Below are 23,516 nucleotides of genomic sequence, written 5' to 3'. Positions count from 1 at the left end.
ACCTACCTAAAATGGTTACGAAAATAAACAGTAGTTTTTATAACAGTAGTACCTAACAAGGAATAAGGTTTTCATAAATTGCAGTTCTTATCGGTATCAATAAAACTTGAGGAATAGGTAAAAGATTTTCCTGTTATACCAAATATTGAGTTATTTGTCTTATTGAGTAGTTGTTACACTGTCTCTGCTTTCCCAAGCAGGTTGCTCTTTGAGACTCTAAAAACAAAGTGGTTTGAAGATGGCACAGATCAACAAGCAGAGTAATTGATTGTTGTCACCTTGTCTGGGAGAGTGCATTCCTTCACTTCTGTTCCTGATATGCCAATTAGAGAATATGAGTCTGTTTACTTCACCTTTCATCTTACTAGACATGATATCATTACCACTACTTCCTGCCTACATAGATTCCTGGTTATGGTTAAGGAGTTCCTTTGACCAGAATCCTTTGGTCCAGTCTCCTCTTTTTTCCCCTGTTATAGACTTCTGCCTCTTTTAGACTATAGAAACAGTGAGACTCTCCCAAGAGTGTGCTGACATCACTGGTTTTTTGAAATGGCTAAACAGTGCAACCTCACACATGGAATTGGAAGCAGAGTTTTATTACTCAGTTTCATTAGCTTTGTTCACTGAAAAAAGGACTTCCAGCTAATGAAACTGAGTAATAAAATTCTGCTATTTTGTACCTCCTCCATAATCTTTAAATATCACTGTCATTTTGCTTTCAACAAAAGAACCTCCTTTCTGCATTTGAGAACAAAGGGGAACTTTCTCAACCTCCAGCCACTGAGTCTACAAACCTACTTGCTAGTGTACCCATTAGTTTCCTGGTCAAATGTGTCATATTCCTGCTTCCAGTTATTTCTCTGTCTGCTTGCACTTCCCAGCCAGACTTTCTGAAACACTTGTTTAAGAAAAGTTTTTTTTTTATATTCACTACCCAAATTGGTTCCATTTACTTCTCTAGAACTGCTCTTACACTCGATTGCCACGTAGCCATCCACGTCTGTTCCTACCATACTCACTTGACATTGGAGACATATGATGACTGCTTTCTTCAAAAACGTCCTTATTCTGTCTGCCACACACTCCTGCTGCTCTTTCTGCCTCTGTGACCACTCCTTTTAGGTTCTTCTTCTTCCTCTGCCTGTACCTGAATGATGATATTGATGTTTTCTCCTAAGCCCTTTCCACGGTTTCCTCAGGACATAGGAGGGAGGTGCTAAGTGAATTTGTTGAATTTACCTGTACTGATGATTTTTTTCAAGGAATTTGAGTGTAATTGAACCTTGTTTAACTGAAGAAATTGCAGTATATCATATCTGATTATATACTTCACAGCCAAACCTTGGTCTGGTCTCTGTGGACCATGATTCTCTTAAACTCTACCCTATGTTGATCTAAAAGGAAAAAGCTGAGGCAGGATTAATATAGACAGTTTATTTGGACCAGCGCTGAGGACAGCTGCCTCAGACACTTCCAAATTGCCTTGGGGAGTGCTCCCATTAGGCTTTTATTACAAGCAGGTTTTTAAAAGCAAAAACGGAGACAGGAAGTGGGCTGATAGAGTTGTCTGTCAGGAATTTTCTTCTCGTTTACAGAAATAATGCTGATTAGTAATTAGCTGTACATCATTGAGCTATAGGGTATGGGTTATGGTGTCTGGTTTGTGCCATTGTCAAGTCAATGGCTACTTGTGGCAATAGCAGTCAGTTTCAGTAAATACTTAGCTCAAGGGGGAAATTGCTCTCATTTTAATTCCTCTCTAAACCTGATAATTTAAAAGGGCTCACATTTTTCAGATGCGAAATATTTTTTAATGTATACGTGTCTGTGTGTGTGTTTATTTTTTTAAGACAGAGTCTCGCTTGTTACCCAGGCTGGAGTGCAATGGCACAATCTTGCCTCACTGCAACCTCTGCCTCCCCAGTTCAAACAATTCTCCTGCTTCATCCTCCTAAGTAGCTGGGATCATAGGGGCGTGCCACCATGCCTGGTTAATTTTTAGTATTTTTAGTAGAGACAGGGTTTCACCATGTTGGCCAGGCTGGTCTCAAACTCCTGACCTCAAGTGATCTGCTTGCCTCAGCCTCCCAAAGTGCTGGGATTACAGGCGTGAGTCACTGCACCAGACCTATTTTTTCTCTTTAATCTCCAACATACATACAGTGAAAAAAATCCATTATTCAATTTTTATGTTTATGAGATTCAGTTAACATTTTGTGAATTCGCTATATAAAAGGTACAAAGGTAGTATTAAATTATGATTTAATTAAGAATGCTTTTTTCAAAAATTTTATACCTGTTTGACTGTCCTATAGCATAGCTGCCCATCCTTAATAAAATAGTAATACCTTACTTGGAGCAGCAATTTGTTTTTAAATATACATAGAAGTCTATATTTGAATGTGAGGATTAGCGGTGGAGAGACAATTAATATTTAATGAAACCGTTTTATACTGGGCACAGGCATATGTATGTGCTTGTCTATGTATGGATTTTTATCTTCTAACAACTCTGAGAAATCTTGTGAAGAGAAAATCAAGATAAAGGGAAGTTAGATTGTACACTGCAACATATACAGCTTCTAAAATTCAGAACTCGAGTTTCTTCTGTCAGATCTCATAGCTCGTGAATCTAAGTGATACTGAAATTTTAAGTTGAGGATGAATGCCCAAATGTAAGAATAAAATACTGAGTTCTTGAGTTTAATAAATCTAAATTGTGTTAAAAGTTGTCTGTATCATTTCTGTCCTTAGGCAGTTATTTGGCAGAAAACCAGAGTATCAGGTCACAAGATGGCTCTCATGTCGGTTCTGGGGACTGCTGTTATGAACAATATGAAATCCTTTGAGTACCACTCTGAAGACTCTCAGGTATACAGCAAAGATGTTCTCTGATAATTCTGATTTACTAATGAAGCTGTTCACATATTTCCCTTTGGGGGAAGTGCAGTGGCAAAAGGTTAGTCTTTTAACATTTTAATCAAATATGTGTGTAAGGTAAAAAGAAAATATGGAGCTTCTGTTAAACCTCTTTCCCCTGCTTCCCTTTTTATCTTTTCTGTTTGTTGCTTACATTGATTTTCAAAAAAATTATGTTCAATTTGGAATCTTTTCTGTTTACTTTCTACTATAAAAGAAAAATAGTTGGCTAGGTGCAGTAGGTCACGCCTATAATTGTAGCACTTTGGAAGGCCAAGGCGGGGGAATCACCTGAGGTCAGGACTTCGAGACCAGTCTGGCCAACATGGTGAAACCCTGTCTCTACTAAAAATACAAAACTTAGCCAGGGGTAGTGGCACATGCCTATAATTCCACCTACTCGGGAGGCTGAAGGAGGAGAATCACTTGAACCAAGGAGGCAGAGGTTGCAGTGAGCCGAGATTGTGCCATTGCAGTCCAGCCTGTGTGACAGAGTGAGATTCTTTTAAAAAAAAAAAAGGAGAAAAAGAACGATTCCTCTCCCATTTCCCATTCCAAATATGTACTTAAACTTTTTCTTTTGTTTTTGAGACAGAGTCTTACCCTGTCACCCTGGGTGGAATGCAATGGCGTGATCTCGGCTCACTGCAACCTTTGCCTTCCAGGTTCAAACTGTTCTCCTGCTTCAGCCTCCCGAGTAACTGGGACTACAGGCGCCTGCCACCACACCCAGCTAATTTTTGTATTTTTAATAGAGGCGGGGTTTCCCCACATTGGCCAGGCTGGTCTTGAACTCCTGACCTCATGATCCACCCCTCTTGGCCTCCCAAAGTACTGGGATTACAGGCGTGAGCCACCACATCCAGCCAACTTTTTCTTGATCTATCAGTTTTAGACAGTGCTTTTTCACTCCCTAATACTAGATTAAGTTATTAACTCAAACTTTTCCTCGTACTCCTTCCTCTTTCAATCATATCAGCAATAGTTTTATATTATCAAACTTAATTTTTTATATATGTATATATTTTTTGGTTTTGTGGTTTTTGGTTTTTTGTGTTTCTTTTTTAGACAGATTCTTACTCTGTCACCCAGACTGGAGTGCAGTGGCAGGATCTCAGCTCACTGCAGCCTCTACCTCCTGGATTCAGGTGATTCTCATTTCTCAGCCTCCCTAGTAGTTGGGATTACAAGGGTGTGCCACCCCATCCAGCTAATTTTTATATTTTTAGTGGAGATGGGGATTTCACCATGTTTCCCAGGCTGCTTTCAATCCCCTGGCCTCAGGTGATCTGCCTGCTTCGGCCTCACAAAGTGCTGGGACTATAGGCGTGAGTCACCACACCCAGCCTCATGTTTTCTCATGTAGCCATTTTTTAAATCTTCTATCTTTTGTCTCAGGATTGATTCTAAAAGTTGAAAACTTGTATGGACTATAAAACAATCTTCATTAAAAGGCCAGTGTTGTAGTAAGATTACATTTTACCTCTAAAGAGCCAGTGTTGTATCGCTTATGCCATACAAATGAGAATATTCCTAGAACCCTGATTAAATGGACTCTCTGTTCTTGTACTCCCATCATTGCTCTGAATTTATTTTTTCTTTGCTTTAAAAATGGACTATCTTACATAGTTTTTCACTTTTTCTGGGGTTTTCAAAAAAATTTTTTTTTTATGAAAAAGTTTTTTTCATCATGTTAGCAATAAAATACAACTCTTTTTAGTCATCCCAGCTAAAGTTGGTGATCCATTTCATTATATCTTTTTGAAGATATAATGTTTTGTTCTTAGACCCCACTTATTTCTTATTTGGATCATATCTTAGGCCTTCTACATAACTCTTATCTTCAGATTTCTTTTTATAGGAATAATGCTTGGTTCCATTATTTTTGGTATGCCATGCCTTCCTCTTTCTTGACACCCATATTCATTTTTATTTTTTTTTCTTTTTTTTTTTTTTGAGATGGAGTCTCACTTTGTCACCCAGGCTGAAGTGCAGTGGGGCACTCTTGGCCCACTGCAACCTCCAGCTCTGAGGTTCAAGCGATTCTCCTGCCTCAGCTCTTGAGTAGCTGGGACTACAGGCACATGCCATGATGCCCGGCTAATTTTTGTATTTTTAATAGAGACGAGGTTTCGCCATGTTGCCCAGACTGGTCTTGAACTCCTGACCTCAAGTGGTCCACCCACCCCCGCCTCCCAAAGTGCTGGGATTACAGGCGTGACCTACTACACCAGCCCCATGCTCATTTTTCTGAGGCACATCTTTAAGTAACTTCCACAGAAAGAGGGGACATGAGAGATAAATTTTCATGTTTTTGGCTGGACATGGTGGCTCACACCTGTCCCAACACTTTGGAGGCTGAGGCAGTTGAGGCCAGAAGCTTAAGACCAGTCTGGGCAACACAGTAAGACCCTATCTCTAAAAAACAAAACACTGCCAGGTGTGGTGGTTCACGCCTGTAATCTTGGCACTTTGGGAAGCCAAGGCAGGCAGTTCACTTTGAGGTCAGGAGTTTGAGACCAGCCTGGCCAACATGGTGAAACCCCATCTCTACTAAAAATACAAAAATTAGCCAGGCATGGTGGTGGGTGTCTATAATCCCAACTACTCAGGAGGCTGAGGCAGGAGAATCTCTTGAACCCGGGAGGCAGAGGTTTCAGTGAGCCGAGATCCTGCCACTGCACTCCAGCCTGTGCAACAGAGCAAGACTCTGTCTCAAAAAAAAAAAAAAAAAAAAAAAAAATTAGTCAGGTGTGGTAGTACATTCCTGTTGTCCCAGCTACTTGGGAAGCTGATGTGGGAGGATCCCTTTAGCCCAAAAGTTCAAGGTTGCAGTGAGCTATGATCATGCCACTGCACTCCAGCCTGGGCCAGGAACAGACCCTGTCTCAAAACCAACAAATTTAAAATATAAATAAATAAAAATTTTTATCCCTGAGAATGATTTCATCTTGCGCTTTTTCTTGTTGATAGTCTGACAGACATAGAGTTAGATTGAAATTAATTTTTGTCTTGGGTATTTTTTTACTATCCATTTTTGCTAATGGGAAACAATGCATTCCACTTTTTTTTTTCTATGTGGTAAGTTTTCTTCTATTTGAAAGTTCTTAGGATCTTTTCTTCATCCTTACAAGGATGTGTCTAAGTGTGTGTCTTTTATTATTTGTTTGTTGTGCAGAGCACTTGATGTGGATCTTTGGAGTCTGAAGACTCATTTCTCTCTTAGCCCCACGTTATATACTTCCTTCCATTATCACTTCATTATCAGATTCTTCATTTTGTTGATGCTCTTTACCATTTGGTATGTTTTTGGAGTGGCTGGTACTGGTTGTTACTTTCTATGTTTAGTGCCTCTTTCAGGAGCTCTTGTAAAGCAGGCCTGGTGGTGATGAAATCTCTGAGTACTTCCTTGTTCGCAAAGGATTTTCTTTTTCCTTCACTTATGAAGCTTAGTTTGGCTAGATGTGAAATTCTGGATTGAAAGTTCTTTTCTTTAAGGATGTTGAATATTGGTCCCCACTCTCTTCTGGCTTGTAGGGTTTCTGCTGAGAGAGATCTGCTGTGAGTCTGTTGGGCTTCCCTTTGTGGGTGACCTGACCTTTCTCTCTGGCTGCCCTTAGCATTTTCTCCTTCATTTCAACCCTGGTGAATCTGACGATTATGTGCCTTGGGATCGCTCTTCTTGAGGAATATCTTTGTGGTGTTGTCTGTATTTCCTGGACTTGAATATTGGCCTGCCTTGCTAGGTTGGGAAAGATTTCCTGGATAGTATCCTGAAGAGTATTTACCAGCTTTGATTCATTCTCTTCATTACATTCAGGTACACCTATCAAACGTAGATTATGTCTCTTCACATAGTCCCATATTTCTTGAAGACTTTGTTCATTTCTTTTTACCCTTTTTTCTCTAATCTTGCCTTCTCGTTTTATTTTATTGAGTTGATCTTCAACCTCTGATATCCTTTCTTTTGCTTGGTCAATTCGGCTGTTGAAACTTGTGCATGCTCTGCGAAGTTCTCATATTGTGTTTTTCAGCTCCAACTATTCACTTATATTCCTCTCTAAGTTGTCTATTCTGATTAGCATTTCATCAAATCTTTTTTCAAGGTTCTTAGTTTCTTTGCATTGAGTTAGAACATGTTCTTTTAGCTCACAGAAGTTTCTTATTACCCACCTTCTGAAGCCTGATTCTGTCAATTCATCACACTCATTCTCCATCCAGCCTTGTTCCCTTGCTGGTGTGGAGTTGTGATCCCTTGTAGGAGGAGAGGCGTTCCGGTTTCGGGTGTTTTCATCCTTTTTGTGCTGGTTTCTTCCCTCTTTGTGGATTTATCCACCTGTCGTCTTTGTAGTTGTTGACTTTCAGATTGGGTCTGTAAGTGGACGTCCAGTTTGTTGATGATGAAGTTATTTCTTTCTGTTTTTTAGTTTTCCTTCTAACAGTCTGGCCCCTCTGCTGTAGGACTGCTGAGGTCTGCTCCAGGCCCTGCTTGCCTGGGGATCACCTGCAGTGGCTACAGAACAATAAGGGTTGCTGCCAGTTTCTTCTTCTGCTCTCTTTGTCCCAGAAGAATACCTGCCAAATGTTCGTCTCACCTCTCCTTTATTAGGTGACTCTTTTGATATATGGGGGTCAGGGAGCTGCTTGGGGAGACAGTCTGTTCTTTATAGGAACTCAAATGCTGAGCTGTGAGCTCCGTTGTTCATTCAGAGCTGCTGGGAAGAAGGTACGTTTAAGTCTGCTACAGCAGAACTCATAAACCCTTTTGTTTTCACAGGTGCTCTGTCTCAGGGAGTTAGGGCTTTATTTATGAATTTCCGTTGTGCTGCTGCCTTTTTTTTGTTTTTCAGGGCTGCACTGCCCAACAAGGAGGCAGCCTAGTCACTGTCTGCCTGCAGAGGCTTTGGCTGCTGTGGGCTCTGCCGAGCTGCCGTGTGAGCTTCCCTACAGTCCTGTTTATATGGGTGTAGTTAGAACTGCCTCGGCAATGGTGGCCCACCTCTCTAATGGCGGACTCTCTCTGTAATGGCGGGTTGCCTCGGCAATGACAGGCTACTTCCGTAGCAATGGCAGAGCACTTCTGTAGTGGCGGAGTGCCTTGGTAATGATGGACTCCCTCCCCACAGAGCTGGACCTTCCCAGGTTCAGCTGTGCTTGCTGTGAAACTCTCAACCCAGAGTGTTTCCAATTGCTGTTGTTGTTTTTTTTTTTGTGGGGGTGGGACCAGCCGAGCCTGATCACCTGGCTCCCTGCCGCAGAGCCTTTTTTTTTTTTTTTTTTTTTAGTTCAATGGTCGACTCTCTCCCAGGTGTTCCAGTCGCCCTCTGCACTTTCACTGGGAGGTGCAATTCTGAGCTGCTCCTAATCGGCCATCTTGGATCTTCTGATCTGATCTACATTTCTTTTTTAAAAAGCATGTTACATATACTAATAATTTCAAAGTCCTTTTCATATTGCTCTATCATTTTTACTTTCTTGAGGCAAAATTCTCTAATTCTCTGATATTTTATATGCTTTAAAAATTTAATTTCAAAATCATCTTGAATTCAGGTTTATTGTTTTTGTTGCTTTGTTTTTGCTTTCCCGAACTTCCCCCTCCTTCCCATAGTTTGGCAGATAGTTCACTCGCTGGCCCCAATCCAACATCAGGTATAATATTAGTAATTCATGCTGCGTCCTGCCAAGATTTCACAGGCCCCTGTTCTTAGCCAGTTTGGCTTAGCCTTGTTCTTGGTTTGGAGTTGTCTCTGTTTTTTCTTGTGACTCTGGCAAGCAGCTCCAGGCAGTTGGCCACAGTATTTTTAAACTTTTTTTTTTTTTTGGGAGAAGAGGTGCTATATGAGGCCCCTTTTTTAAATGGAAAGACTGGTTTCAATGCCCTGTCTTAAATAGGGTGTTTTCTGTCCTTATTTCCGGACCAGAATTTAATTTCCAGCTGATACATCTTGTTTCTGATCCTAGACCACACAGGACATTTGACTCCCTGTTAAATGCTTTGCAATCATAACATCTTAAATTACATTTATGTGGGTGGCCTTTGGAAAATTTGTATTTTATCTATCATTGTTATATATTTGCAGTTGGGATGGGAGAGAGGGGATTTTCACATGAACTTGTTTCATTGTCCTGACTAAAAATAATTAAATTACTGCTTTAAAAATGTAACTTCATGGTGTTGTGGAGGTTTACTGAAAGAGGAGAAGGATTAGTGTAGGGGACCAGCCAGGATTGCATCAGTATAATCAGGGGTAAGAAGAGGAGATGGGTTTGACAGATTGGGTAGCTGGCAGGGCTCTTATCATAATAAAGGAGTATAGGAGGAGCTAGCAGGGTAGAGGTAGGATGAAATACTTTACCAAGTTTTGAATGTGGTGAGATTGAGAATATCTTTTGTGACAGCCAGTTGAAGATAGTGAGCACTGGGGAGTGAAAGAAATAGAAGCTGTACATCTGTATATCTTAGCATCACTGGTGTATGGGTAATTGTTAAAACTATAGATGTGAGTGAAATTACTCAGGAATAGTAACTAGAGAGCAAGAAAAAGGGGCCTGGTAATGGAAGTTGGGGATCATCATCATTTATAGGGGGTAAGGAAAAGGAGAGAAACCAGCAAACCAGAATGAAGAAGAAGCAGAAAGACCAAGAGAAAGTTGCAACAGATTCACGCAGTGAAATGCTTCCCAGACAAGAGAATTGTTACTGTTGTCAGGGGCTGCAGGGAGTCAAATAAGAGAAGGGCTGAGTAGTGTCCCTCAGAGTTGGTTATTGAAGTAGAAGCCTGCGTACAGAGGATTAAAGTGAGGGAGCAGCCCACAGTGGAGATCAGTTAGGGAAGAGAGCCTTCGATATTTGTTTTGCTTTTTAGGTTGAGGAATACTTGGGTACAGAATTTTGTAAAATCATATCTAATTTTTAATTTTGTTGCACTGATTTGGTGTCTCAAGTTACTTCTCTATGAACTGGCCTAATTTTCACTTTTTACAGCATTTTATAAGAGCTTACTGTTTTATTTTACTTTACCATATAACTAAAACAGTCTGTTCTTTTTCTTTTTTTTTTGAGATGGAGTTTCACTCTTGTTACCCAGGCTGGAGTGCAATGGCGCAATCTCGGCTCACCGCAACTTCTGCCTCCTGGGTTCAGGCAATTCTCCTGCCTCAGCCTCCTGAGTAGCTGGGATTACAGGCACGCGCCACCATACCCTGCTAATTTTTTGTATTTTTTTTTTAGTAGAGACGGGGTTTCACCATATTGACCAGGATGGTCTCGATCTCTTGAGCTCGTGATCCACCCACCTCAGCCTCCCAAAGTGCTGGGATTACAGGCTTGAGCCACCGCGCCTGGCCAGTTTGTTCTTAAGATTATCCTAAACCATTTTTAAAGCTTAGTATCTACAATAGTGATTATACAGTGACCAACCAAGATGGTGTGAAAGGAAATCACTAGCAAGTTACATATTTCTTCTTCATTTTATTCTTTCTTCTTATCCTCTCAGGGCAGACTTTTTTAAAGTCACAAACCCAGTAAGTCTTTCAGAGGCTAAACAGGCTCTTTCCCTGATGCCCAGCAGGTGCTTTAAGAAGGGTCTCATGTTACCTGGTAAATTATACAACCATTTTTAAATGCTGTGAAGTTTTGCAGTTAAGTAAGTAGTATCATTTTATAATGGATTATACAGATTAATTTATTTTTTCAAATTGGCAAAATTTGGCATTGTGACAATAATGCACTTAGTGTTCTAAAATTGGTAATGCATCTCCTTAAACACTTAGTTCCAAGGGCAGGGATAACCATAGACATAGGTGGCAGCCTACAGGCTATGTTAATAAGGAGCCTCATGGTTTCTGCTTAACTAAAAATCGTACCCCCACTGACTTACTTGTTTTTCTTAACCTAAGCTAAAACTTTACTGTTAATGTTCCTTGGCAGATTAATAACACATCTAGTTGTTTCTGATAAGAGATTTTTAAGCCTATGTTTTAAATAACTTAACCAAAATCACATAGCTAATGGTAGAACTGGGATTCAAACCTTGTCAATCTGACTCTGTCTTATATTTTTAACAGGACAGTATATTGTCTTTAGCTTTGTTAGTTAACTAACGATAAAAGTGGGAGCATATTCCCTACTTCCTATTCCTTCAGTATCTTTCTCTTTTCTCTGATATTCTTTTCTACTATCCTTCTTTATTTTCTCCCTCCTCTTTATACATTTGTAAAGTAGAGAAAGAAAGCATGTAAATAATCTAACATTTTTATACAAGGGAGTTTTCTAAACAAAAATGAAGCTAAAGTACAACAGTGCAATTAGCATTTAACTCTGAAGAAATTAATATAGAGTAAAAGAGATTTTTTTTAACTCAGAAATGAAAACCCAGTAAGATTGGTTTTATATAGCATACTCAGAATGAAGATAAAAATAGCCACTTCTTCATAGGAAAAGATGGTTAAAGAGAAAAGGACAGAGAGCCAGAGAAAAGTCACAATATGAGGAAAGAAACTTTTGAAAGACAGAAAAAATGGTTGAGTAGAGAGTGAATGCTGTATGTCCGATGGCAGTTAAATATCTGAAAGTATAACCATTCATGAATATTTTTATAAATGCCAATTTTACCTTAGAGTTGAAAAAAAAAAAGGCAGACAGCACCAGTGTAGCATGCGTCACTATTTTATTTAAAGTTAATACTTGGCACATGGTTATCAGGAAGTATGTGGCTTTTTAAACTTAAGATCAAAATCTGTTTTTAATTTTTTTATGCCTTTCAAAGTGTTTTATATAGCCAGACTCATGGAAACACATTGCCCACATTGCATATTCTGTAATTACTATATAGATTTATCTCAGTGGATTTCTTCCAAAGTGTGATGCAGACCACTCTTTCACCAGTCTTTCAACCCCAGAAAGAAGTTTCATCTTCATAAACAGTCGACCAGTACATCAAAAAGATATCTTAAAGGTAATCTGTTTTAGGAAACAAAAATTATTTGAATTGGAAATTTAGAACTACCTCTATCATTAGTCACATTGTAATAAGGACTAATTCCAAGAATTTGCTCTAAAATAAAGAAAAAGAGATATAATATCATTTATTAAGCATGGTGCCTGATAAAGAGACATGTGATATCTCTCTATTCTTCACAGCAATTCTATGATGCATTATTATCCCTGTTTATAGTGAGGGAACAAATGTTCAGTTTTTCTCTTAGGCCACCTAGCCAGGAAGCTAAGAGTTAGTAATTTTATTTGAACCCTAAGCCTTCAGAACTTCCATGACATTGTGATTTTTTAATTATTCAGCCAGTTTCATTGGACATTTGTACTTGCTCTGAATGCTTGTGCTTCATTTAGCTTCAAGCCTCCAGAGGAGTATTACTACTTATATAATGCTTTTCCTTTTTTTTTTTTTTTTTGAGATGCAGTCTTGCTCTGTTCCCCAGGCTGGAGTGCAGTGGTGCAGTCTCAGCTCACTGCAGCCTCCACCTCCTGGGTTCAAGCGATTCTCCTGCCTCATCCTCCCAAGTATCTGAGATTACAGGTTTCTGCCACCATGCCCTAGCTAATGTTTGTACTTTTTAGTAGAGATGGGTTTTACACGTTGGCCAAGCTGATCTTAAACTCCTGACCTGAAGTGATCCACTCACCTCGGCCCCCCAAAGTGCTGGGTTGACAGGCATGAGCCACTGCACCCAGCCATGATAATGCTTTTCCTAATAAGCAGTTGCATCTACTCAATTTCTCAGCTGAAACTGCTCCTTTTCATTGTACTTTAAGGTTGGTGATATTATCTTTATTTACATATTTTGCTTTTATTTATTACATGTATTTCTAGTTAATCCGACATCATTACAATCTGAAATGCCTAAAGGAATCTACTCGTTTGTATCCTATTTTCTTTCTGAAAATTGATGTTCCTACAGCTGATGTTGATGTAAATATAACACCAGATAAAAGTCAAGTATTATTACAGAATAAGGTAATCCTTTTCAGATAATTTTTGTTATGCTATTTATAAACATATTCCTGTTTTCATATAAAAAAGCTTTGTTTATATTTTTCTTCATTTAAAATCTTGTCTATTATTTTCATATTTTCCCCTAAGATTTGTTAATTTGTATTTTTAGGAATCTGTTTTAATTGCTCTTGAAAATCTGATGACGACTTGTTATGGACCACTACCTAGTACAAATTCTTGTGAAAATAACAAAACAGATGTTTCCGCAGCTGACATCGTTCTTAGTAAAACAGCAGAAACAGATATGCTTTTCACTAAAATGGAATCATCTGGAAAGAATTATCCAAATGTTGATACTTCAGTCATTGTTTTCCAAAATGATGTGCATAATGATGAATCTGTAAAAAACACTGATGATTGTTTAAATCACCAGATAAGTGTTGGTGACTTTGGTTATGGTCATTGTAGTAGTGAAAATTCTGACATTGATAAAAACACTGAGAATGCTTTTCAAGACATTGCAATGAGTAATTTATCATGGGAGAACACTCAGATGGAATATAGTAAAACTTGTTTTGTAGATTCCATTAAGCACATCCAGTCAGAAAATGGCAATAAAGACCATATAGATGAGAGTGGGGAAAATGAGGAAGAAGCAGTCCTTGAAAACTCTTCAGAAATTTCTGCAGATGATTGGAGCAGGGGACATATACTTAAAAATTCAGTGGGAGAGAATATTGAACCTGTGAAAATTTTAGTGCCACAAAAAAGTTTACCATGTAAAGAAAGTAATAATAATCATCCAAGCCCTGAACAAAAGAATCTCAATGAAGGTCCATGTAACAAAAAATCAAATGTAATACATAATAAATCTGGACAAGTTACAGCTTATGATTTACTTAGCAATCGAGCAATCAAGAAACCCATGTCAGCAAGTGCTCTTTTTGTTCAAGATCGTCGTGCTCAGTTTCTCATAGAAAATCCTAAGACTAGTTTAGAGGATGCAACAGTACAAATTGAAGAACTGTGGAAGACACTGAGTGAAGAGGAAAAACTGAAGTAAGTTTCCAGAGCTTGCATGTGACCTGAATATTCAGCTGTTTCCATTCTATATGACTCACTGTTTAAAAGGAATTATTTACGGAAAAGCAGAATGGAAAATAATGGCTTGGATAGAGTACCTTTTTTGGTAACACTTTTTTGTTGTTAATTTAGGTTTTTTGCTGGGCAGGAACTTGTATTATTTTGTTTAATATAAGCCTTAACTGCTTTCTGATTTATTTATTGTTAAAGATTTTCCATTCATCTGAATTTTAAACCACCATTATCTTGTATTTCTTTTTGTTTTATGTCTAATAACTTTCCTGTGGTAGAACTTTTTTAAAAAGCTTTTGCATTATAGCAGTTATAACTGATGTTTATAATACCTCAACTGTTTCCTTTCTAAATTGGTCTCCAAAATATGTAACACAACACGAAAAATTTAGTATTGCAGATTCAATTTAGTGTTGTTCATTCATACTGTTTCTATTCAGTATAACTTAAGGCTTGTTTCTAAGACGCATTATTTATTATAACTTATAAATGATAGCGGGTGTTTTTATTATGTAAATAGGTGGTTTGATCTGTCTTTGATTAAAATAATACTTGCCATCTTTAAATTAGATATCTGAATAAATGTTCCAAAATAACATGATGAATGTTCTAATTGACTTAGGACACTAAATATAAACACAAAGTATATTCTGGTGATCTAACCCAGCAGAAAATGAGAGTGGAATTATACCTCCAATCATATACAGGTATCTAAGTATCTCAATATTATGTCAAATATGTGGACGCAATTTTAAAGGTAATTCATCATCCAGAGTTTTTATTTGGTGTTATACTACTTAAATACTTGACCAATATTTTTATTTTTTTTATTCTTTCCTTAGCTTCTTCAGTATTATAAAAACAATATCAATTTAAAATGACAAAGACCACTATTAACACCTTTTCTCTTCAGCCTTTATAAGCCTTTTTTTTTTTAAGTGGGAATGGTTACTGTATTTTGTTCTTTTGGAAATATCCACAAAAGTAGACATTTTGAAGTGCGAAGCCATTACCGCATTTCACCACACATCATCTCATGGTCAGTCCTGTTAGTCCTGTTTTAGCCATACTTCCATTCACTTTCTTTCCCTTTATTATTCTGCAGCAAATCATAGGCATATCATCTGTTTCAGTATATTAATTCTAAAAGATAAAGATACTCATATTTTAAAACCATAATAAAATTGTTATAGCTTTTTTTAAAGGTATATATTCCTTAACATATCAAATACTCAGTGTTCAAACTTATAATCGTTTCAAAAATGTCAGATTTTTAAAGATTTGTTTTGAATCATGATGCAAATAAAGTTCACATAATTGTGATTGTCTTTAGTTTTATATAATGATACAGCTATGCAATTTAAAGGTGAGGGGACTTAACTTTTAAATGCAGTAAGCCCACAAAAGTTGAATTGCATTGCCCAAGGAAATGAATTGACAATTGGGAATGGGAAAAAAGCATAGATGTTTCAAGTTCTTATGGAAATAGGGACAGTGTACAGGCTTATGATGAAAACTTACTTTGCTGACTGTTCCTTGCAACCTCACAACAGCAGGTATCTTTCCAGTTGCCTTTTGGGGAATGTTTGCATTGTTTCTCCTTGTGGATCCCAGGGTGTCAGGTTACTAGGGTTATGATTAATAGGCCTCATCTAAAAGTCTGTTTACCATCAATTACCAGAATATTTTAGGTGATATTCTGGAATCAATCTTACTTTCTCTCATGTTGCCGTAAAGTAGACAAAAGAGACATTGATGATCAAGACAGGCCTCTGAAGCTTCACCTGGGTTCTAACCACAGTTCTTTGTTAGCTTTTTATTAAAAAATATCGACAATCTCCCTTGGATTGTTGTGAGGATTAAATAAGATATTGTGTGTTATGATATAAGATCAATTACCAACACATGATTGCTTACAATGTCAGTATGATCAGTTTTTAATCTATGAAAGGGAGTTTTTCTGTTGAGAATAACATTTTTCATTTGCTGAGTCAAGATTAAATTGAATTTGGAGGCCAGAAATAGAAATCTGTGAAGAAAATATAGGTATCTTGGGATCAGAGGTCTACTGTATGTCACAGAGTACTGTGCTAGAACCATTCAGAGCCAGGGGTCCTGGGACCATGATCAGCTAAGTCTGGAATCATGATTAGCGAGAAGGTAGAGCAAAAATGGTATGACATCCAAGAATCACACCAACTACCACTTCTCTCCCTGTCTTTATCTTGGAGTTCTTTCCATGAATCTAAATTCTCTAAGTATATTAAGGGATATGAGAGTAGACTCCTGTAGACCTTCAGTCCATCCTTCCTTTTCTTTCTTCTCTTTTATTTCCTGTTTTCCTTTTCCTTTCTTCTTCTCCATCCCTCCTTTCCCTTCCCTTCCTTCAACTAGGAAGTATTAAGGGCTTTCTCTGTATAAGGCCTGATGTACTCTAGCTAGTCACTTCAGTTATAAATAAAACATACTTTCCTGACTCATGAATGGTGTAGGCTAGTAACAAGAATGTGATGAGCTTTAAGATATAAGTGTTAAATATAAGGAGTAATAAAAACAGACTTAATATTATCTGTGGGACAGGTAATGCTTCCCTGCATAGACATTAACCAGAAGGATTTTAGGGAATTGTGTAGGTAGGAGGAACATTATGTGAGAAGGCCCAGAAGCTACAAGAAGCATGGTATTATTAAGGAAATAAGATTTTCTCTATGACAGAATATGAGAGAGTATGAGTAAAGAAAGATAGGGGAAGGTGGGGGATGGACAATGGAAGGTTCTCAAAGCTATAACACAGAGTTTGAATAAGGAGTAGGATCAGGATTATTCAGTTATTAAAATCCTGATGAGAGCTTGGGACAGACTTTGGACTCAGACTTTGGGGTTACTTTCGTTGTTTTAGTTCTTCCTTTCTGGAGTTTGTTTCTTCTTACTCGCCTTTCTTCTAGTGAATTAAAATTCAGATTTAGGCACGTGCCCTACCACTGGTGTCTCAGTCAGTTGACATTAGCTTGAATTTTCATTTGCAGTAGTTAGGAATATATTTCTAATTAAACTAAGAAAAGTATTGCAATTATGAAAATGATAAACTTTATAACTAAATGCAATTTTTAGTCACAAGAACATTATTTGAACTGACTTCTGGTCAAATCAGTATTAACATTTTCCATTCAGGTTACTAAATCCCTTATTGACATTAAGTACAACAGTAGCAGCTGCTTTTACTTAACATTTTTACTTAATAGTCCTTTGGACATAACTTTTTATATTTCCCAAAGAACTAATTAAATTGACTTCTTCAGTAAATCGAAAGATGAATACCATATGTGAAAATTTGCACATTATAATTAATTACAAATGGTGACCTTTGTTTTGAACTCATTTTACCATGGCACAGGAAAAATATTTAATTTGAATGTCTAAGAGCTAAAAATACTATTTCTAGGACATGTAGAAAGTAAACTATTGAAAATCATGTGTTTTATACAGCTAATCCAGAATCTCAGATTCTGAGTAGAAAATAACTTTAAAATTGTGAATATGGGATGGTAATGTAACCAAAGAAGCCATTTTTTAATGTAGTTTACAAGAAAACATTCTCATCCAGATAACATTTCTTCATTCAGCACACATGAACTGAACACAAACTACATGCCATGCCATGGTCTCCTCTCTGTTAGATCTCACGTTTCACATTTAGCACTGTTCTCTCAATAATATTTTTATTTCTTCACATTCCATATTTTTCCTTGAGATTATTATATGCATATAATAAAATTCAGCTATTGTTTTAAGAGTATGAGACTAGAAATGGCCACAATTCTCTAGTGTCAAGTTTAAAACTTTCTTAAAAAATAATCTTTTAGCAAAGTTACTTAATTTCCAACCATTACTCGCACCTTCACTGTTAAGATTTCTGTTTCTTGGGAGAAAATAGTGATAGTAAAACATTTAACACCATTTACTCTGTGCTAAGTAGTATTCTACGTACTTGGCACACTTTAACTTATTTCATTTTTCACAACAAAACTGAAGTAAATGTAGATTATAATACATATGTTACAGTAGAGCATAGTGAGACACAGAAACATTAAATAATTTTCATAGGTTTACAGAACTACTAAGTGGCAGAACCAGGCCAGGTTGTCTTCAGGGTCTGTATTCTTAATCACCACACTTGGCTGAACACAAAAAAGCAGTAGTTTCCAATTCTGGCTGTGTACTGGAGTCACCTGTGGCCTAGGAATTAGAAGCTCTGAGGGTGGGATCCAGGTATCACTTTTTAAGAAAAGGGGTGACATTAACCACTGTGCTATGTCTTTGGCTCCAGAAGTTTCATTTTCCTCATATTATTGTTGACAAAAAGATCTCTTTAACTTTCTAACCAGTGTAATGTTTTTTAATTCTTGAGTTCTTAGAATCTGTCCAATACAATTTTTGAAACATCCATTATCTTGTATCTTTGAAATTGAGTTATAGGGAATTCCTCAGATTTGGAATTGACCCATTTCTGAATTCATTCTCTTTTTCTGATTGCTTGTGGCTCAACACTTTCTTGTGGCTCAACTAAAAAAAAATTTTTTTTTTCTTGAGGAGGGTCTCTAGTTCTGTCAGTTACTGAGGAAGGAGTATATACTGTTGCCATTCTGGCTTCTTATGCTTGCTATTTGCATGGTGTATCTTTTTCAGCCTTTTAGACTGCAGTGTTTTTGTATTTCAAATGTAATGCTTGTAGATAAAGTTGGGTGTTACTTTTTAAATTCAGTTTGATAATCTTTGCCTTTGGATTTCAATATTTAGTCCATGTAATATAATAACTGACATGGTTGGGTTTAGGTCAGCCATTTTCCTGTTTGTTTTCTGTTTGTCCCATCTCTGTTTTGTTCTTCTGTTCCTTCTTTCTGTGGGAGAGGAGGCCTTTAGGGTTAAAGAATATATACATTTTTTTTTTTTTTTTTTTGAGACGGGGTTTCGCTCTTGTTACCCAGGCTGGAGTGCAATGGCGATCTCGGCTCACCGCAACCTCCGCCTCCTGGGTTCACGCAATTCTCCTGCCTCAGCGTCCTGAGTAGCTGGGATTACAGGCACGCACCACCATGCCCAGCTAATTTTTTTGTATTTTTGGTAGAGACAGGGTTTCACCATGTTGACCAGGATGGTCTCGATCTCTTGACCTCGTGATCCACCTGTCTTGGCCTCCCAAAGTGCTGGGATTACAGGCGTGAGCCACCGCGCCCAGCCAAAAAATATATACATTTTAGTATCTAATTTTAATTTCTTTATTGAGTTCCCGTTAGTTTTTGCTTTGGTGATTACATTATGTATCCTTATCATAATCTACTTGGAGTTAATAAAATGGAAAAACCCTGTAAGTATAATTTCACTTATATTTGGTGTCACTCCTTAATAGTGCACATATACTGGCAACTAATTCTCATCTTTATCTGAAAATGTCTATTTCATCTTCATTTTTGAAGGACTTTTTTTTTAAATGAGATAGCCAAATTCTGGGTTCTTTTGCAATTTAAAAGATTTCACTGCCAGCTGTGTGCAGTGGCTCACACCTGTAATCCCAGCCCTTTGGGAGACTGAGGCAGGTGGGTCACCTGAGGTCAGGAGTTTGAGACCAGCCTGGCCAATATGGTGAAACCCCATCTCTACTAAAAATACAAAATTAGCTGGGTGTGGTGGTGCATGCCTCTAATCCCAGCTGCTCTGGAGGCTGACACAGGAGAATTGCTTAGAACGTGGGAAGCAGAGGTTGCAGTGAGCTGAGATCGTGCCAGTGCACTCCAGCCTCAGCAAAAGAGGGAGACTGTCTCAAAGAAAAAAAAAAAAAAAACAGGTTTCACTGTCTCTGGCTCTTCATGATAGCCTTTATTTTTGGTGTTTCCTCTTTGTACTGTTTTTTTTTTTCCTCTCTTCTTTAATGATTTTATCTTAATCTTTGGTTTTCAGCAGTTGAATCTCGTATACCTATGAGATTCTTTGCATTTATTCTATGAATTTATTCTTTGTGTTTATTCTGTGAATTTCTTTGCGTTTTATTCTGTTTGGAGGTTTGCTGATCTTGCATCTGTAAGTTTTACTTCCCCAAGTTTGCTGATTATCAACCCGAATATCTTCATATTTTATTTCTTTCCCAGTTTTCCATTTTTTATCTGGGACTCCAACGACATATATATTAGGTTGTTTGTTTTCCCATAGATCACTGCGATGCCTTTCCAGTTGTCTTCACTTTTCTGTAAAGTGAACACAACACATTTTATCATTTCTATTGATCTGTCTTCAACTTTACTGACCCTTTCTTTTTCCTTCTCTGATCTGCTGTTAAGCCTATCCAGTGAAAATTTAATTTTGGATACTATATTTTTTAGGTCTAGAATTTCCATTGTATTTTTTGTTTTATAATTTCCACTCCTCTGTTGAGATTCCCCTTCTATTCTGGCATGATGATGATCTTTTAATGTTTAATGCTTAAGACCTTAAACATTTATTAAAATTTATTTTTAAATGGTTTTTTGATAATCCTAACATCTGGGTCGTCTTGAGGTTGGCTTCTACTGACCACTTTTTATTTTACCATGACTCACATTTTCCTGTTTTTTTAGAGTAGTAACTTTTGAATGTACAGTGGGGCATTGCAGATGATATGTTTAAAACTCTGGGTTCTGTTATCTTCTTCTAGAAAGTGCTGATTTTTGTTCTACCAGGTATTTAAATTACTAACAGATCATCTTGAGCTTGTTTTTTTACTTTGTTAGGGAGAAGCTGTTTCAATTTTGTTCTTGGTCCCAGGGCAACTTCCTAAGTTTAGGACGTAGGTTTTTATCGTAGGATGTGGCCCTCTTACAGTTTTAATTGAAAGCCCAAAGTGTTTCCCAGGCCATGAAACTGGAATTCAGCTTCCAAACTTTGTTTCCCCTGCAATGGGCAGAAGCTGAAATCTCTCTTCAGCTCATTTAGCCTTGTAATGGCTGTTTTCCTTTGGGTTCCCACACATGGGATTTTCTTTCTCAATTTTCAGTTGTTTTGGAAGCAGACAGCTCTGTGTCTTGGTGACGGGCTAATAACATTGCAACGTTCTGATTGAGTTCTGACCACCCTGCTTCCTCTTAATACCGGGGATTGCCCCTCTGGGTAAAAGTTGTTTAAATGTGGGTCTCTTTCTCTTTTTTTCGCTCACCCAAGGAGTGAATCCGTAGCAAATTTTTCTACTTTTGGCTGTTCTTCAGTGCCCACTTTAAATAATTGAGTTTTGTTTTTGTTTTTGTTTTTTTGAGGCAGAGTCTCACTCTGTTGCCTAGGCTAGAGTGTAGTGGCACGATCTTGGCTCACTGCAACTTCTGTCTCCTGGGATTAAGCGATTCTCCTATCTCAGCCTCCCAAGTAGCTGGGACTACAGGTGTACACCAACATGCCTGGATAACTTTTGTATTTTTAATAGAGACAGGGTTTCTCCATTTTGGCCAGGCTAGTCTCGAACTCCTGACCACAGGTGATCTGCCTGCCTCTGCCTCCCAAGTGCTGGGATTATAGGCATGAGCCACCATGCCCTGCCAATAATTGATTTTTATATTTTGTTAAGTGTTTATCATAATTATATGCAGGAGAGTTAATCTAATACATGTTCCTTTGTCGTTACTATACCTGGAATGCCAGTTCTTTATTTTTGTAAAATTTACCTCAGATGGTTAATATGTTTCTGATTATGATCTCATTAGTTCTATTTTATTTCTGTTCTTAGATATGAAGAGAAGGCTACTAAAGACTTGGAACGATACAATAGTCAAATGAAGAGAGCCATTGAACGGGAGTCACAAATATCATTAAAAGATGGCAGAAAAAAGATAAAACCCACCAGCACATGGAATTTGGCCCAGAAGCACAAGTTGAAAACCTCATTATCTAATCAACCAAAACTTGATGAACTCTTTCAGTCCCAAATTGAAAAAAGGAGTCAAAATATTAAAATGGTACAGATCCCCTTTTCTATGAAAAACTTAAAAATAAATTTTGAGAAACAAAACCAAGTTGACTTAGAAGAGAAGGATGAACCTTGCTTGATCCACAATCTCAGGTTTCCTGATGCATGGCTAATGACATCCAAAACAGAGGTAATTTTATTAAATCCATATAGAGTAGAAGAAGCCCTGCTATTTAAAAGACTTCTTGAGAATCATAAACTTCCTGCTGAGCCACTGGAAAACCCAATTATGTTAACAGAGAGGTATGATGATGTAATATTTTTTAACTGTAAAAATATTTGTTATAATAGTTCATACTAGATTAGAAATTGAAGGTAGAAGGTTGAGAATGTTTTCTAGTAAGGATTAGTGGTTTGTTTTTTTTTTTTTTAATCTTTTAAAAATTTGACTTCTAGGCCAGGCACTGTGGCCCACACCTGTAATCCCAGTACCTTGGGAGGCTGAGGCAGGTGGATCACGAGGCCAGGAGTTCGAGACCGGCCTGGCCAACATAGAGAAACCCTGTGTCTACTAAAAATACAAAAATCAGCTGGGTGTGGTGGTGCACACCTGTAGTCCCAGCTACTTAGGAGGCTGAGGCAGGAGAATCACTTCAACCTGGGAGGCAGAAACTGCAGTGAGCCAAGATGGCGCATTGCTCTCCAGCCTGGGTGAAAGAGCAAGACTGTCTCAAAGAAAAAAATTTGATTTCTAATCCTTAATGGAATTGTTTATAAATAATATCAGAATACATAGTTCACTTCTACATTTAATAAATATGTAATTGGTTTCTCTTGTACATTAGTAACTTCTCTGGGGCAATTTTGAAGTTAGATTGTCATGACTTTATTCCATTATGTACTTATTGTTTTAACATTTTCCAACACATAATGAAATAGAAGTATACAATGAATATCTTTATCAGTAATTATCAAGACTTTGCCACATTTGCTTTGCCTTTCTAGATAGTATATACACATACATTTTCTTTCCTTTGCCAAAGAAGTTTAGAACAATTCCCCTTCCTACATCTTTCATTCTTCTCTCTCAAAATATGGCTCTTTTCTCACCTAACCGCAATACCTTTTTCATACCTTACATAATAATAACTCCTTGGAATTGTTCCTCATTATGTCAAAATGCCTTTTTTTACAGTCTTTAAAAATTTTTATATTTAATTTGTATCTAAACAAGATCCATGTATTACATTTGGTTATCTTGTTTATATCTCTTAAAAATCATTTTATTATTGTACATACTGAGTCATTTTTTTCAGTGGAATGTCCTATTGTCTCTGTTTGCTTTCTTAGGATGTTCAGCTTCTTTTTCTCTCCCCCATGTTTAATTGGGAGTTAGCTCAGGAGGACTGAATACATTTAGATTCTAATTCCTGGTGCATCTACTTAATAGATTGGCTGTGTGCTTTATACTTCACATCAAAAGGCACTGTCACTAGGTTCAATTCAGCTAATGACAGCCTATCTTTCACATGAAAGTTTCCCATCAACCTTTCCATGTAGTGGTGCCATTCATTGATGATTTTTGCCTGAAATAATTTTATTATTGGTTGTAATATAGGGTAC

General features: G+C 37.5%; 1 protein-coding gene across 6 annotated transcripts in view; it reads left to right on the top strand.

The window, feature by feature from the left end:
• The window catches only part of PMS1 (PMS1 homolog 1, mismatch repair system component), a 90,815-nt gene that overhangs the window by 54,374 nt on the left and 12,925 nt on the right, over positions 1-23,516 (top strand). For all 6 annotated transcript variants that reach the window (XM_002749560.7, XM_035304246.3, XM_035304245.3 and 3 more), the window contains 5 exons: positions 2,757-2,873; positions 11,756-11,878; positions 12,752-12,895; positions 13,044-13,933; positions 21,714-22,196. In XM_002749560.7, the coding sequence (XP_002749606.3) occupies positions 2,757-2,873; positions 11,756-11,878; positions 12,752-12,895; positions 13,044-13,933; positions 21,714-22,196 (1,757 nt within the window). The remainder of the gene's footprint in view (positions 1-2,756; positions 2,874-11,755; positions 11,879-12,751; positions 12,896-13,043; positions 13,934-21,713; positions 22,197-23,516) is intronic.

This window comes from Callithrix jacchus, chromosome 6 (genome assembly GCF_049354715.1).
Source record: "Callithrix jacchus isolate 240 chromosome 6, calJac240_pri, whole genome shotgun sequence".
NCBI lineage: Eukaryota > Metazoa > Chordata > Mammalia > Primates > Cebidae > Callithrix > Callithrix jacchus.
Note: the sequence above shows the minus strand (reverse complement) of the source record. Positions and strands in the feature narration are given on the sequence as shown.